General features: G+C 43.6%; 1 protein-coding gene across 1 annotated transcript in view; it reads right to left on the bottom strand.

Annotated features, from left to right (window-relative positions):
• The window catches only part of WWC3 (WWC family member 3), a 70,089-nt gene extending 60,470 nt beyond the window's left edge, over positions 1–9,619 (bottom strand). The window contains exon 1 of the mRNA XM_063305081.1: positions 9,127–9,619. Within this exon, the coding sequence (XP_063161151.1) occupies positions 9,127–9,401 (275 nt within the window). The 5' untranslated portion in view covers positions 9,402–9,619. The remainder of the gene's footprint in view (positions 1–9,126) is intronic.
• Between the last annotated feature and the right edge of the window lie 8,385 nt (positions 9,620–18,004).

Genomic DNA, 18,004 nt, shown 5'->3' with positions numbered 1-18,004 from the left:
CCAGGTTGGGAAGAGTGCATCCATCCTAAGTGCTCCTTGATCTCTCATGGGCTTTTGATACCATCAATCAGGCATCTTTCTGGATTGGCTGTGGGGATGGGGATCAGGGGGCTCCTCCTTTCTTTGTGGCTGATCCCAGTTCATGTTAAATAGGCAGGAGAGATCAAGCTTGCAACCCCTTATTTGTGAGGTCCATCAGGTTTCAATTCTCTGCTGCTTTTTGTTTAACATCTACATGAAACCAGTAGGTGAAGTTTTTTGTTGGTTCAAAGTCAGGTATCATCTGTATGCTGATGACTCCCAGCTAACTCTGGGCTGACCAAGGGATGATGTCAAGATTCTGTCCCAGTGTCCAGAGGCTGTGCAGGTCTGATGGGGGAGGAATATACTCAGGCTCAATCCTACTATGATTGAATGGCTGTGGCTATTTGCACTTACCGGTTCTGAGGACTTTCTATCATTCCAGCTTATGAGTTGTCTTGGATTCACAGCTCTGTTTCAAAGAGCAGGTGGCAGCTGTGTACACAAACATATACAAACATACACACATACATGCACGCGCACACTATCTCCCACCTTTATTTTTGTGGTCAATTCATATATACCTAATATTCCTACCTTCTATTTTCCTTTCAACAACAATCCTGTGGGTTCGGCTAAGAGAGAGCAACTGGCTCAAAGTCACCCAGCCAGCTTTCATGCCTCAGGGAGGACCAGAACTCAGTCTTCTGGTTTCTAGCCCAGCACTTTTGCCACTACACCAAACTAGCTATCCAGTCTGGAGGCCCTTCAGTTAGTTACTCAACCTCACAAATGGATTATTGCAATGCACTGTACAAGGAGCTGCCCTTGAAAACCATGTCGAAGCTTTAGTTGGTCGAGAATGCAGCAGCACAGGAAGAGATGGTCATGCCATTCTATGCCCATGTGACATTACTGTATTGGAAGCTGAATGGGTTATCAGTTGGCTCTCAGGTGTAATTGAAGGTGCTGGTTATTACCAATAAAGTCGTGGCATAGGACCTGGCTATTTAAGGGACCACATAACTGCAATTGTTTCTGCCCTTCTAGTGAGATCAGGCAGAGTGGGCACACTTCAGGTTCTTTTGATAAAGCAATGCCAACTATTGGGACCCAGGAAACTTGCTTCCTCTGTCGAAGCACCTGCCCTCTGAAAATCTGTACAGTCACTCCCTGATGACATTCAGAAAGTCATTAAAACCTTGGCTGTTCTCCCAGGCCTTGGGACAGAGAGGCGGTTGAACCCCTTTACAATGTTTTGTAAATCCACAGACTATGCCTTCTGGATGCTTATGATCTATTTCTTTTTTTCTTGCTTCTTTTATATAAGTTGCCCAGTGTCATTTGGAATCGGGCAGCCATGAAGTTATAATTCATTCATTAATTAATAAATAGCCAAATTTTTAAGCTTCCCATGTTGACTTGATGAAAGTTGCTTACTTAACATCCATGTTACAAATATAAATTTAATATAGACTTAAAAAAAAGATAAGCATGTGTTTTATACATCCATATTCAGTCTTAGTATATAAATTCAAATGACACTGTTAGTCTATTAGGAAAAGTACTGTAAATATAGATTTTAATACCGTTTAATGTTGGAGATTTTGAAAGCTTTTTGTTGTGCTACATTTTCAGGTAAGGCGATTTCCTACTGTTTTAAATACCCTGATACACTTCAGTTTCCCAGTGTAATTCTACAGTAAACTTATCAGCTAACAGAAGGAACTGAATCAATTTGATTTTTTAAACATAATACAGTATTGCAAGGAAAATGCATAGTAAACCAACATGATTATCAAGGATTGCTGAGTGATTTTCTCAACTTCTTCAAAAGTTTTGGCAAAAAGGAGAAATTGGGCATTGCCACCTAATATAACTTAATTAATGACTATGATGACTGGGAAGGACCTATCAGATTTTTAAACAGTCACAATTGGATAGAATACTAATACTCTAGAAGTCTGAAATGGGACTGTACAAATCCTTCAAAAGACATTCTTCACAACATGCGGAACTGTTTATAATGTTCCTTTTTTGATTCATTTAAGTAGGTGAATCTTTTTTCCAGATTGGGACTAGCATCATAAGTTGCTCCTTGCTGACTGTCTCTGTGCATGCACATGGGCCTGAAAAAGATATGGCTACATTAATAGTTTGAATACGTTTATTTCATCCACATGCTATATCTTTTTCATAGGATTTGTGTACTTTTACTAGAAACTAATTTATGTGGAGTGAGATAGAAGGAATTGGTAGTATTTTCCACAGACTTGTTTTTCATGTATGAAGTTATTTTGGACTTTAATGCATACCCCCATAGTTTAATTATTTAATTTAATTCTGTTAATGAAGGAATTAGATGTGATTTCCAGTAAGAAACATAAAATATCCTGGCAGCAGTTATTATACATGGCTAGCTAGGTGTATTTTGTAGGTATATAACATTTAATAATACTTAATAGAAAAATAACTGGCAGAAAAGGAAAGTCAACATTTAAGACTCATTACATCCCACAAGAGATCATCCAGGATACTGCTTGAAAGGCATCCAAACTTCTATACCTGCCATAGTCACTGTTTTCTTATTTGGAATCTGTAAACAATTCAACATAAATAGTAAGCATGAATATAAATATGCAGAAATATGTTGGGTTTAACTGTATACCATACAGAGTTTGTGTCTGCTTCTCTTCACTTACAGATACAGTTTGACCAGGGACACCTAAACTTTTCCATATAACTATGAAAGCTAGACACCAAGCCACAGCAAGAAAAAGAGGGGATACCTTATATTAAGGACTTGGACATGGTTATTAATAGTACTATAAGCATCAAAAACTCCTGAGCCAAAGAAAACCTTAACTCCCCGAAAAATGACTAGAAGAAGAAAGTCTCATACTTAGAGCATGTTATGGGAATGAATGATGGCCGTGTGTGTGTGTGTGTGTGTGTCTGTCTGGCAAGGTTAAAGGTAATAAAAGAATTAGGCAGCAGATAAGGTAAGTGGATGGGATCAAAGAAATTACTGGAATGTATTTGGGAGAGCTGCACATGTACTACTAAGGACAGGTTACAATGATGCATTTGTTCATGAGTCACCTAGACTTGAATTCATTTCACTGTCACCTAAATAAATAGTAAATATAAAATGTATTTAAAATTATTTTGCAAATTTCTTCTGACATTTTGCAAAGGCTGCCAAATGGACATGTAAGGTATATAAAATTCTAAAGCAGGTAACTCAAGTAGTTAAATTAAATTACATCTCATTCAGGTAGTGCATTAATGTCTTACTACAGAAGCAAAGACAGATTTGTCAAAACAACCTGTAAACGCATGTCTCAGCTAAAAAAACTCCCCCCAAAGAACTTTAATGATGTATAATTAATATATGTATTTCACTTTTCTGTATAATACAGTAGTTACCAAGATGCCAAAGCTCACCGAAATGGCAACATCAGGTAATATTACCTGCCATGTCTTAGCATACTAATAGAAGTATCAAGTATTAAGAAAAAGTAACTTCATATGGACTGTATAAAATGGTATTATACTGTAGCTTTAAAAAGAATTATACGAAGTGCTTCCTATTTTGTTACCCATCCACTTATCCACTGAAATCTATAGATGCAGTTTGTGCACATAAAATATTTCCCATAAAGACCAGCAAGTTCAAAGTAGCTCAGTAAATATTAATTCAATTCAATATCAATTTCCTACAGTCATAGACCAGTACAAGTAGAGTGCTCAGTGAATGTTTATAAATCTATCTTAATAGATAATAAACGAAATAAAATTTAAGACAAAATTAAAATACATTTATAAAACAACCTAACATTTTGAGTGAGGTTCAGAGTGCAGCCTTCCAATCCAGTGGGAGGGGCTCTAAGGCGCGAGCCACCCCCAAGAATGGCTACCCACCTGCCCGCCCCAAGCGAGACGACAGAACCAGGTCTTCAGGGCTTTCTGGAAGGTCAGGAGTGAAGGGACCTGCCTCACCTCCGGGGGCAAGATGTTCCAAAGGGCGGGGGCCACTGCAGAGAAGGCCCGCTTCCTGGACCCTGCCAGATGAAATTCTCTTACAGACGGGGGTCCGTAACATGACCTCTCTGCATGATCGGGTGGGGCGGGTCAATGTTATGGGGATGAGACGGTTCATCAGATAACCTGGCCCCATGCCATGTAGGGCTTTAAACGTGATAACCAACACCTTGAATTGGACCAGAAGCAAACTGGCACACAGTGCAGCTCGCACAGTAAAGGTGTTATATGTGCCAATCTAGGGGTGCCAAGAATAGCCCACGTGGCTGCATTCTGGACCAGCTGAAGCTTCCAGATACTCTTTGAAGGTGGCCCCGTGTAGAGCGCCTTGCAATAGTCTATCTATTGGTCTATATACTCTTCTATATAAGAGTAATAACAACTAAAATTACAAAGAGGTGATAATATCCAAAATTTAAATGGATTACAACCTGAGTAAATATTAAATTTCTTCAACAATTTTTCTGTACCAGCTTGAATTTGCTATTCTAAATTACAATGGTTAAGTGATTTGAATTAATTGCTGACTTCAGGGTTATGATGAAATCTGCACCCATTTAGTGTTTCTCTGTATGTTCAGTATATGCTGATAATATATCCAACTGAACTTTAAAAAATCTCCCACCCAACCGATACCTACAGTTTGCATCCCAGAGCCTGAAACAGGACTGTTATACTATATTGCAAGAGCCAAATTAGGATTAATTTATCAATACACAACCCCACAAATATAGCTATCTTAATTATGGGCTACATTAAAGCCTTCTACACAGAGCATGCTGAAGCATGCAAACTACCTCACTGTGATCAAGTACAGAAGAAGCTTTGTTGTTTATTCTACATATGTTTTTAGAAGAAGTACTTGGTCACAAATGACCAATACAGGATGATGAATCTGTAAAAATTTCTTGGCTACTTGCATTGTGCAGCTTTTAAGTGAACAGATGTAATAATATACTTTTGCAGACTACTTGCCTCAAATTAAAATATGGATGGAAACGTTCATACTATTCCCAAAGCATCTCAGTATGAACTCATACTTATACCTATTCAATATGATACACTTCAACTAAAAGAGAGGTGTGCAATATATTTCACGCTGTTGGCTGCAGATAGCCTGAGAGGAATGCAGTGAATTCTGAAACATCATAAAGCCAGGAGAAAAATTAATTGTAATTTTAAATTAATTGATATTTAATTAAATAGAATTATTCTTTTCTACTTCCTTAATAATATTCCCTTTTTATCATATTCAAAATGTAATTCAGTGGCAATTTGGTTCTAAGCCCATAGATTGTACACATCTATGCCTACAGAGGGAAACTTACTTTGGTTGTACAAGTAAGTATTCTGATAACTTCCTCTTTTCTATACCTTGTGATAGCAAACTTAGGCTTCAAAATATATACACAAGTGCTTCAAAGAAAGTTGATTTCCAAGTAGTCAAGGTATGTGTTTTTAACATACTGTAGGTTCCTTCACCTCACCTGTAACAAGAGTAAAACTCAACAGGCAAAATCAGGTGTTGCTCAAATACATGCTCCCACATCAGATCAACTGCTGCTTCCCTTCTCAATCTTCTCTGCATAATCAGCAGCAACATGTAAGAGGTTTCTTTGCAGAAATCCTCATATGGAAGGCTCTTCTGCAAAAGATTAAGCTTTTTTCTCTTCACTAGTGTTCTACCACCAAATGAAGGTAAAGAAGTATTTGCTATTGCTTAACTATTAAATGTGTTCATTTTTGCTTTTATTTTGCATGCTGTGTGTCATTATGTTTTGTAAGCTTTTTAAATAATTTCTTGTATGAGAACAGAAGATGCGATTTTTTAAAAAATTAGTACTGCCATCTGAAATTTTTAGGTTTTCTAGTTGATTGATGTACTTGGAAGATGGTGACCAAGATGTACTTGGTCTTCACACCTTTTAAGGTATACAATATTATGAATCTATAAATAGTTTCTGAAATTGGTATATATTTATAGCTTTGAAAAACAGAATATTGACAATATTTTGTAAATATGTCATATTTGGCAGAAATCACGAAATATGCAACTACTTATGCACATCTTTGAATTATATTTCTCAAATATCAGTCCCCTATGTCACATGGCAAACTGCTTTCAATATTATAGACACGGCAAACCCTACTATTCAAAGTAAATTTCTTATTCCAATTCTTAGGCACACTTAAACTAATGTTATACTTTTGATTGCAGACAAAATTTATGAAACTTAATTATGTATTAGATACAAAAATATTATGAAAGGACTGTTTTGAAATGTTAAAATTACTGGAAGTTAGCTAGCCTTATTCCTTCATTAAAGTATACAAACTGGAATTATACATATTTTGTAACGTTCTTTAACAAACTCACAACAAATATTTATGGCAATTATTTAACATTTCATAATTATTTCTGGCAAGTTACTGGTGGCTAATATCCAAGCTGTGTAGTCTTGAAAGCATAGTTCATTATATGAGAACAAATATTTCTTCTTTCATAAACCCACAGAATACTAACAAAAGTTCGGGTTTTTTTTAAAATACATGTGTTTATACAGTCACACATCTTTGAACAACATCAGTCACTTGCACTAAATCAAAGGACATACATAATCTTAAAGTAGTAGTCCTAATATTTATTTGCCAATTTTTTAAGAGCAAGAGAATAATTCCCCAATGCAATTTTTTTTTTACAATATAGCACACGAATCCAAGCTGCCACATGTCAAATCCCATGCCCACTCTCATCCCAGCAACCAAATTTTGTAATTTCTAAATTATTGTCCTGGCAGCCAAACATACTGATATTTTGCAGACTGTCCAAATTGTAAATTCGGCATAGACATGGGATACACAATTTCCTTTGAAAACACCCTTCTTATCCTAATCACATTCTTGGCATGCACCACATGTTCAGGACTTAGAATCTGCCAAAGACCATTGTAATAATTATAGACCTTGGACTGCTGTTAAGTCCTAAGCACCAACTGTTTTCCAGTCCTGACGTGGATCAGACACAAGGTTGTCCTATTGATTGGAAAAAGGAGAATGAGGCCAGGAACATCTAACCAGCCTTAATATTAACCGAGTGGAAATGTGGTAGGAGGTTCTTTGTAAAGACCACTCCTCCAAGTTAATTTCTAAACTATAGTCAAGCAAACTTAATAGCATAATGCTCAATAAGCATATTAAAAAGGTAAGAACATATAGATGACTTGTTACATTTCTCATTTTGATCACAAGACACAGCTTTTCTCCATCTAGTGTCATTCAGCTATACTATGACTACAATTCCCAACCATTTCCAACCAGCAACACCATCATACACATAAAGAACACCAGACTGGATAAGAATGCAACCATACTAGATAAATCCTTACAAAGCCTTTCCAAAAAAGATTTGTGTATCAAATGTCCCTGTACATGCTCAGCTTATATCAATTCCACATGGTCCCTGAAAGCATATTAAAAATTCATTAGCATACTCTACAGGAACCATAACTTCATCCCTTCACCCTAACTACTTGGAGATCCTAGTGACAACTAGGGATGTTGTTCTCCAAAATCACTAGAAAGAAACAAAATGTTTAACACAAAGGACAAACTCCTGAACCTATAAAAACTCACCTATGACTTACAAGCAGGTTTTCTAACCTTTTTTATGAACTACATATGTGTTTTCAATATTAATATGAAAAACTATAAAAACAAACAATGGATAATTTCACCACTTACATTGTCATGTTAAAATTATAACATCATTTAAATAGTATTTCTATAATATGGAAAATTAACATGGAACATGTTAATGTAACATTGTGCTATTAATACTAAAATGATCTGGTGTGTAATTAGGTTCAATTTTTAGGCATAGAAAACCAAGCAATTACAGTTCATTAAAAAAAAAGCTGACATGCAGCTTGAATACCTAGATTCATATTAAATATTTAGTCAGTGGCTCTTAGCAGTTTTCTGACATCCAAAGCCAATAAATAAAAAGTTGACAAATGCAAAGAAAATGTGCTTTGGGTTCCTCTGTCATTAGTACAGATAGACCTAGCAAGTTTAGACAGTACATTTAAATGACCCAACTCCTTTTCTGTGTAAGGACAGAATTACTGCCTTAACAGGAGATTTATTTGTTTGTTTGCTTAAACTGTTCAAAGTTTGAAAACCAAAATTTCCCATAAAACAATCAGATATATTATCGTAGACATCATCCTGATTTTCATTATTATAATAATTCTGCAGTGATAAAACACATACAGACTTATGCTCATAAAGATGTGTACATGAGGCTGATACCAATTTTAATGCATACCTAGAGTTTTAAGAGGACACTTAGAATTATTTAGCAATATTTCAGATTTCATGTAAAGTCTACAATACTTGATATTGTAAAAATATTTTCCATGAAGTACACTGGAGAGAAATCAATCTACAGTATAAAGTAATACATTGTCAATGTCACTGGGATACTGATAACAAAGGGAGGATTTTGCTTTCTAGTCAGCAAAATCAAGAGGTGCTGTCCTAGAAAGCAATACATGGAAGTATCTGCTCCTATTTTCAGATCTGTTAAGAACTGCAGTTAAAGCGCAAATCCTGTTGTACTAGCCTTGAATAAAGAACTGGCCATCTCATTCAGGTTAAAGAGAACGATGGAGGACAAAATGGAGTTTTGTTATCCAGGAATTGGGGATGTTCATCCCGTACTGCGAAGCTTGCGGAAATGATCTTACACGAACCTAGGGTCAAAAAAAAAAAGTCTATTTCTAAAGTTAACTTCTTTGAGAGCCGGCTCGATCTCTCCTTTCTCAAACTAAAACGGGAACTCAGACCCGTTCAAGAAAGCAAAGCAGGGGGTGTCAGACTCCAGGCCCGGGATGCTGGAACCTTTCCTTCTTACAAATATCACAGGCCCCGTTGTGTGAAAGCAGGGCAGGGTCAGGACGCAAAGCTCCAGGAAGGAAAGGGAGGGAGGGGAAGAATGGGAGCCAAGGACGCCAAATGCTACGACTTCAAAGGGGAGGCATTTCCCCCAGCCTTTCTGACCTGTCCCTGGGGTCGATCCACGAAGTCTGCCGGGTGTTGTGGTCGATGTAAAAGACGCGCCCGTCGTAGTCCCTCGCCTCCTCCCAACCAGAGGGCAAAGGCAATTCCGAGCTCTCCCGGCCCCGCGGCCCGCTGCCTCCACCTCCGACCACTGCAGCGGGCACGACAGGCGGCGGTCCCGTCCCTTGTCCTCCCGGGGCCGCCGCCGCCGCCTGCTGCTGCTGCTGCTGTTGCTGCTGCTGCCGCCGTCTCCGTCCTCCGCTGAGCCACGGCATGGCTCTGCCTCTGCCGCCGCCGCCGCCGCTCCCGGGCCGCAGCCTCGGCGGCAAGCGCTCTCCCTTCAGCAGCCGCTCTTCGGCCGCGGGGCTCCGAGTGCCCCGGGCCGCCGCCGCCTCCAGCCCTGACTAGCGCGCGGCCCAGCCGCGTGAAGCCACAACCAGGCAGCTCCGGCTGCAGCAGCAGCAGCGCCGCCGCTCCGGATTCACCATTCTCTCGCTCGCCCACCCGCCTCCACCCCCGCTCGAGCCCCGGGACCAGCCCAGCCGCCGCCGCCGCCGCCTCCCCGGCTGCCCCTTCAAATCGGCCCTGGCGCTGGCCCCGTCCGAGGAAGCGGCAGCCGCCGCCGCCGCCGCCACCGCGAGCTTCCCGCCCTTCCTTCCTGCCTGCCTGCGAGAGCGGTCTCCCCTAGCGGCTCAATTTCGCAGTCCCGTCGGCTCCCATCCCGCCGGCGCCCGCCCCGCCATCTTCCTTCGCTCCCTCCCTAGTCCCGAGAACTCAGCCCTCCCCCCGCCGCCTGCCCGCCTCCACTCCGCCCCTTCTCTTGCTGCTTCGGGAGGCCCGCCTGGAATCCTTCTCGGTTTCCCGGTCAAGCTGGGGAGCTGGGGAGGCTCCCTCGGAAGGAAAAAGCGAGACGTGGGGCTGGGGGCGGAATGAAAAGTTTCCTCGAGTCGGCTCCTAACTCCGGCCTTGAGACCGCAGCGATGATGGAAAGGACGGAACTTTAAAAAGATAAAAGAGAATCCGGGTTTTCTTTCAGGACGAAAGCAGAGCGGAGCGGTTGTTAAATAACCCGCTTTCCTAGCTGTATATGCAAGCAGAGGTACATTTCTGAACCTTACAAGATACTGGCATCCTCTTAATCGAAGGTGTACCCTGTATAAGTCACGTGGAAAGAGTGCCGCTAACGAGTCCGACTGGTTTAAGGTGCGGTGCGCTTTAAAGATACTGAAGGCAAAAGAAGGTTGCCGGGGATCTGTAAATGAAGCTGTGAGACTTGCAAGAGTCATGACCTCAGTTAATAAAAACCCCTTTATATCGTTTATTCCGGAGACACAAATTCCTTTATATCGCATTTTTAGCATATAAACCCCTTTATATCGTTTATTCCGGAGATACAAACTCCTTTATATCGCATTTTTAGCATATTTAGTTAGCAATCAGTTTAGTGGAATTTATTTTAACTCAGTGCACTCAGGATTATACGCTTAACAATGAAATTACTACAGCTTCCACTTTTATTTCTTGAAGACTCATTGGTTGTTCCTTTTTGGGGAAGCAATTTGGTTAAATGCATGATGGATTTAATCCCTTTCTCTTGTAGTAATAACTTATTTTGGATCCTTTGTGAAAGAAATTAAGCGGAATTCTGTTTTTTTGAGACTTGATGGACTCGTCCCTAGGGGAGCTGGGGGTGTTGACCGACAGGAAGCTCTGGCGTGGGCTGGTCCATGAAGTCACGAAGAGTCGGAAGCGACTAAACGAATAAATAACAAAACCTGTGTAACAGTATCTCTAAAGCGTTCTACATATTATTAGTCAGAAAAGGCTATCCTTCGTGATAGTTACTTATTCACCCTATATTTAAAGGTTGTATAAAAGGTAAAGGTTCCCCTTTAGTCATGTCTGACACTAGGGGGCGGTGCTCATCTCCATTTCATGGCCAAAGCCAGAAGACGCTTCCACGGTCATGTGGCCAGCATGACAGTCACGGAAGGCTGTTTTCTTCCCGCCGAAGCGGTGCCTATTTAACTACATACATTTGCACGTTTTTAAATTGCTAGGCTGGCAAGAGCTGGGGCGAGTGTGGGAGCTCCGTCCGTCACTCAGTGCTCGGGTCTTGAACTTGCAACCTTCAAGGTTGTATGCATGTATACAATCACGGAAGGGTACAAAACTGGATAATTGCTCCTAATTCTGCAGTTGTTGTTGTTTATTCGCTCAGTCGTTTCCGACTCTTCGTGACTTCATGGACCAGCCCACGCCAGAACACCCCCAGCTCCCCCAGGGATGAGTCCATCACCTCTAGAATATCATCCATCCATCTTGCCCTTGGTTGGCCCCGCTTCCTTTTGCCCTCCACTCCACTCAGCATCTTCTCCAGGGTGTTCTGTCTTCTCATGATGTGGCCAAAGTATTTCAGTTTTGCCTTTAATATCATTCCCTCAAGTGAGCAGTCTGGCTTTATTTCCTGGAGGATGGACTGGTTTGATCTTCTTGCAGTCCAAGGCACTCTCAGAATTTTCCTCCAACACCACAGTTCCAAAGCATCTATCTTCCTTCTCTCAGCCTTCCTTATGGTCCAGCTCTCGCAGCCATATGTTACTACTGGGAATACCATTGCTTTAACTATGCAGACCTTTGTTGTCAGTGTGATGTCTCTGCTCTAACTATTTTATCGAGATTTGTCATTGCTCTTCTCCCAAGGATTAAACATCTTCTGATTTCCTGACTGCAGTCAGCATCTGCAGTAATCTTCGCACCTAGAAATGCAAAGTCTTTCACCGCCTCTACGTTTTCTTCCTGTATTTGCCAGTTATCAATCAAGCTGGTTGCCATAATCTTGGTTTTTTTGAGGTTTTTGAGGTTTTTTGAGGTAGCTGCAGGCCAGCTTTTGCACTTTCTTCTTTCACCTTCATCATAAGGCTCCTCAGTTCTTCTTCGCTTTCAGCCATCAAAGTGGTATCATCTGCATATCTGAGATTGTTAATGTTTCTTCCAGAGATTTTAACTCCAGCCTTGGATTCCTCAAGCCCAGCTTGTCGCATGATGTGTTCTGCATACAAGTTGAATAGGTAGGGTGAGAGTATACAGCCCTGCCGTACTCCTTTCCCAATCTTAAACCAGTCCGTTGTTCCGTGGTCTGTTCTTACTGTTGCTACTTGGTCGTTATACAGATTCTTCAGGAGGCATACAAGATGACTTGGTATCCCCATACCACTAAGAACTTGCCACAATTTGTTATGGTCCACACAGTCAAAGGCTTTAGAATAGTCAATAAAACAGAAATAGATGTTTTTCTGAAACTCCCTGGCTTTTTCCATTATCCAGCGGATATTGGCAATTTGGTCCCTAGTTCCTCTGCCTTTTCTAAACCCAGCTTGTACATCTGGCAATTCTCACTCCATGAATTGCTGGATCTTGAGCATTACCTTACTGGCACATGAAATGAGTGCCACTGTTTGATAATTTGAACATTCTTTAGTGTTTCCTTTTGGTATGGAGATATAAGTTGATTTTTTCCAATCTGATGGCTATTCCTGTGTTTTCCAAATTTGCTGTCATATAGCATGCATTACCTTGACAGCATCATCTTGCAAGATTTTGAACAGTTCAGCTGGGATGCTGTCACCTCCTGCTGCCTTGTTATTAGCAATGCTTCTTAAGGCCCATTCAACCTCACTCTCCAGGATGTCTGGGTCTAGCTCACTGACCACACTGTCAAAGCTACCCAATATTGTTATCCTTCCTATACAGGTCTTCCATATATTCTTGCCACCTTTTCTTGATCTCTTCTTCTGTTAGGTGCTTGCCATCTTTGTTTTTGATCATACCCATTTTTGCCTGGAATTTACCTCCGATGTTTCTAATTTTCTGGAAGAGGTCTCTTGTCCTTCCTATTCTATTGTCTTCTTCCACTTCCACGCATTGCTTGTTTAAAAATAATTCCTTATCTCTTCTGGCTAACCTCTGGAATTTTGCATTTAATTGGGCATATTTCCCCCTATCACTGTTGCCTTTTGCTTTCCTTCTTTCTTGGGCTACTTCTAGTGTCTCAGCAGACAGCCATTTTGCCTTCTTGGTTTTCTCTTTCTTTGGGATTATTTTGTTGCCGCCTCCTGAACAATGTTGCGAACTTCTGTCCATAGTTCTTCCGGCACCCTATCTACTATGTCCAGTCCCTTAAATCGATTCTTCACCTCCACTGCATATTCCTTAGGAATATTAGTGAGCTCATATCTAGCTGATCTGTGGGTCTTCCCTAATCTCTTTAGTCTGATCCTAAATTGTGCAATAAGAAGTTCATGATCTGAACTACAGTCAGCTCCAGGTCTTGTTTTTACCGAATGCATAGATGTCCACCACCTTTGGCTGCAAAGGATATAGTCAATCTGAGTTCGGCGTTGTCCATCTGGTGAAGTCCGTGTATAAAGCCGTCTCTTAGGTGGCTGGAAGAGAGTGTTTGTTATGCAGAGTGAGTTGTCTTGGCAAAATTCTATCAGCCTATGTCCTGCTCCATTTTGTTCTCCCAGGCCATGCTTACCTGTAATTCCAGGTGTCATTTGACTGCCCACCTTAGCATTCCAGTCTCCTGTTTTGAAAATAACATCTCTTTTAGGCATGTTGTCCAGTAGGTGCTGCAGATCCTCATAGAACTGCTCTACTTCAGCTTCTTCAGCATCTGTGGTTGGGGCGTATATTGGATCACTGTGATGTTAGATGGTTTGCCCTGAATTTGAATTGAGATCATTCTATTGTGTTTTGGATTGTATCCAAGCACTCCTTTAGCCACTCTACTATTAATTATGAAGGCTACTCCATTTCTTCTGTGGTCCTCTTGTCCACAGTAGTAGATCTGGTGGTCATTTGATGTGAAGTGACCCATTCCAGTCCATTTCAGTTCACTGATGCCCAAAATGTCTATCTTTAATCTTGACATCTCACCAATAACCACATCCAATTTGCCCTGGCTCATAGATCTTACATTCCAGCTTCCAATGGTGTGTTGATCCTTAGAACATCGGATTCGCCATTCATCACCAGCACCGTTGGCCGCTAGCTGTCCTTTCGGCTTTGAGCTAGCTGCGTCATCATGTCTGGAGCTAGTTGAACTCATCCTCTGTTCCTCCCCAGTAGCATTTTGACCATCTTCCGACCTGGGAGTCTCATCTTGTCATGTCCCCCGTTGCCATGCAATCATGCATCACAACAGGGAACATGCCTTTCAGGATAAGGGAAGGAAGGAGGAAGGAATCATCCTAATCCCTTAAACACTCAAACACAAACGCAATTACAAGGACAAAGGAGACATACCTTTGCCCTGACCAGAGAAGCCATCATCATATCCCCCAGACATCTCTGCATTACCCCGGGGGACACACCTGCACCGGACACGGGAAGGAGACAGAGGAGATCAGCGATAATCATCCTGATCGCCCATCTAGACCCCGGTATCGCACCCCGATCACCCATCAAGAATCCAGATCCAGACTGTGGGACAATGGGGGTGGAGAAGGGCCAGGTCCACACCGTGGGTATTTACGGGGTACCCCGCACGCCATGTGCTCATTCCCGTCTTTTTGTGTGTATGCACTCTGTTCTCATTAAACCGGAAATCCTTAGCCCTATCTAAGTGAGTCCGTGTCTTTTTGGGAGCAAGGCAACCATCACAGAAAGACGGGAATCGAAAAAAAAATTTCCCGCCAGCACCAGGGACCCAAGTTGGCGATGGAAAGAATCAACCCACGAAGAGGTAGCTACCCGAGGACCGGTGACAGGTCACCTGACTCTGCGGCACAAGCGATCGGTAAGCACCCTACTCCAAGATGGCATGAAGCCCAGGAGGGTTCGGGATCAAAGTCGGAGGAGGAGGAGACCGGGAGAAGCAGGACTCTCGAAGCCACCAGAGAGTTGCAGGGCGAGTGGGTCACCCTGGACAAGACGGCAGGATCCCTGCCCGGAACGTTCGGGGCGCCTAAGGAGCCGCGGGAACAGCTGTCCCCAACAACCTCAGGAGCTGAGGGAAGGCGCCGGAGCGGACGGACCACGGGGGCTTCCAGACAGATGAGCGGCTCAACACAGTGGAATCAAGGCTGGAGTCCATCAAACAGCTGCTCCTAAGATTGGCGGTCGGATGGGAAGCCTGAGGAAGGGGTGAGCCGGAGCCAGGCACCAGAAGCTCATCACACACACCCCCCTCCAATCTCTGAGATGCGATGACTGGGGTGAGGACGGAGATCGCTGGAAGCTGAGGCAGCGCCGGGCAGAGCTCACCGTGCAGAACCAGCCAGGTGGCCATCTTCCCCCCCCACCCACCCTGGAGACGCGACGATTGGGACGAGGCTGGAGCCGGCACAAGACGGAGGCAACGCCGCCCGGAGCCTGGCCAACAGAATCCCCACACCGAGACCAGAGAACCCCAGCAGCCCGAGGCATGCCCAGATGCCCAGATGTGAGTTGGAGCCCACCAGGAGCGGGAGTGAAAGACCTCGGGGTCAAGTTCGACGGAGACCCAGCCACACTATCGTTCTTCCTCACAAACGCAAAAAATTATATGGAAGAATATGGACCATATTTCCGTTCAGAAAAAGGCAAAATCAATGCCATAGCGAACAAACTCAAAGGAAGGGCGGCTGACTGGTATGTACAGCTATGCCAGGCAGATGCCCCAGAACTCGATTACGTCGACGAGTTTCTCTGGGCGCTGGATCTACACTTTAGAGATCCCTTAGAGAAGGAGAGAGCAAAAAGATCCCTAAGGGGAATCAGCCAAGGACAATGTTCTGTGGCAGATTATGCCATGGAATTTCAAGCACTGGCTGGAAAGGTAGAGGACTGGTCACAGTCTACCCTAATTGAACGCTTCAAAGAGGGTCTGAACTTGAGCGTTCTGAGGTGGGCATTATGCAGAGACGACCCAAACACTCTCATTGAGTGGATACGGCTGGCCGGTAAGGCGGAAAATGCCCAGGAAACCTTCCTGCAAGCCAAGAGGACGGTGCAACAAGCAACGACGGCAAAGGGACCCTGAACCGCGCCCGGACCGGTGAGACCAGCACCCCAATCCTGGAGGGAGGAGAGGGAGCGACGGTTCGCCAAGGAGCAGTGCCTTCGATGCGGGAAAGAGGACCACAAAGTGGCAGCCTGCCCGAACACAAAGGCAACCGACAGACCAAGAAAACCGCCAGGCAAACCACCAGCAACGCCCAAAAAGATGCCAGCGGCCAGTGGAGAGACAGGAGTAAAAGCTTTACCTTACTCCATTGAAGAGGAGGAGAGCGACAAAGAAGAGCCAGCGGAAAACGCCAGCCGCCTGCCCTAGGAAGCGCCAGAGGGCAGGTGAGGGAAGAGAACCGGCGCAGCAACATCTGGGTGAGTGCCAACTGCCCCACCCTGTACGTCAAAGTTAAATTAAAGTCCCAACTGAAGTCTATCAAAGTTTGGGCCCTAATCGACTCGGGCTGTTCCACGTGCCTAATGCACCCGGACCTGGCAGCCGATTTAAAGCTCCGCTGCTATCCACTTCAGCACCACATAGTATTCACCCAGTTGGATGGCTCAGCTGCGGGAGGGGGCCCACTCACCCAATACACCGACGAAGTGGCGCTGCAGCTCGGCAGCCACCGGGAGAGACTGCAATTTGTCGTGGCACCGGTGGGCCAACCCTTAATCATCCTGGGCATTCTGTGGTTGGTACGACGGAACCCATACATGAATTGGGAAACCAGGACAATCACGTTTTCAGACGGCTTCTACCAAGCGCCTACAGGGGATCGAGTTCCCCGTGCTGCGGTGGGGAGGGCGGCGTCTACAACAACACACCTGGAGGCAGCGGCCCTGGAAGGCTTGCCAAACAGGTACGTGGAGTTTGCAGATGTGTTCAGGGAGAAAGAAGCAGACAAACTCCCACCCCACAGAAAGACGGACTGTGCAATAGAACTGGTCCCCAACACACCTTTACCAAAGCCCAAAATTTATGCAATGACCCAGAAGGAGCTGGCAGCATTGCGGGAGTTCGTGGACAAGAATTTAGCGCGAGGCTTCATCGAGCCCGCAAACTCGCCAGTTGGAGCCCCAGCCCTCTTCAGGGAAAAAAGGATGGGACATTAAGGCTCTGTACAGACTACCATGGATTGAATGCGGCTTCCATATCAAACAAATACCCTTTACCCCTGATCAAAGACATATTAGCACATCTGACAAAGGGCAAAATATTTTCCAAACTGGACTTGCGAGAAGCCTATTTCCGCATATGTATATGGGAGGGGGATGAGTGGAAGACGGCTTTCAATTGCCCTCTGGGTTCATTCCAATACAAGGTGTTACCATTTGGTTTGGCAGGGGCACCAGGGGTATTTATGCAATTGATTAACGAGGTCTTGCACGACCACTTGTTCAAGGGGCTACTCGTCTACTTAGACGTTGTGTTGATATACTCTGAGACTGAAAAGGAGCACGGATGCTTGGTTAAGCAAGTACTCAGGAAACTCCGCAAAGCAGAGCTATTTGCCAAGCTCTCTAAGTGCGAGTTTCACAAATCGCAGATAGATTATCTGGGCTACAGAATCTCTGAGAGGGGCATCAAAATGGACCCTGGAAAAGTCCAGGCCATCCTGGCATGGGAGCACCCACGCACTAGGAGGCAACTACAAAGTTTCCTCGGATTTACGAATTTTTACAGGGGATTTATCCAGGGACTAGCAGATATTGTTTTGCCCCTAACCAATTTACTCCACACAAAGGGCAAGGCACGAAACCCGGGAGCGCTCCTGAACTGGACTCCTGACTGCCAAAGGGCTTTTGATCACCTCAAAAGCCTATTTACAGCAGAACCAGTTCTACAACACCCCGACCCCACCAAGCCTTTTGTAGTCCAAGTCGA

Source organism: Candoia aspera, chromosome 5 (genome assembly GCF_035149785.1).
Source record: "Candoia aspera isolate rCanAsp1 chromosome 5, rCanAsp1.hap2, whole genome shotgun sequence".
NCBI lineage: Eukaryota > Metazoa > Chordata > Lepidosauria > Squamata > Boidae > Candoia > Candoia aspera.
Note: the sequence above shows the minus strand (reverse complement) of the source record. Positions and strands in the feature narration are given on the sequence as shown.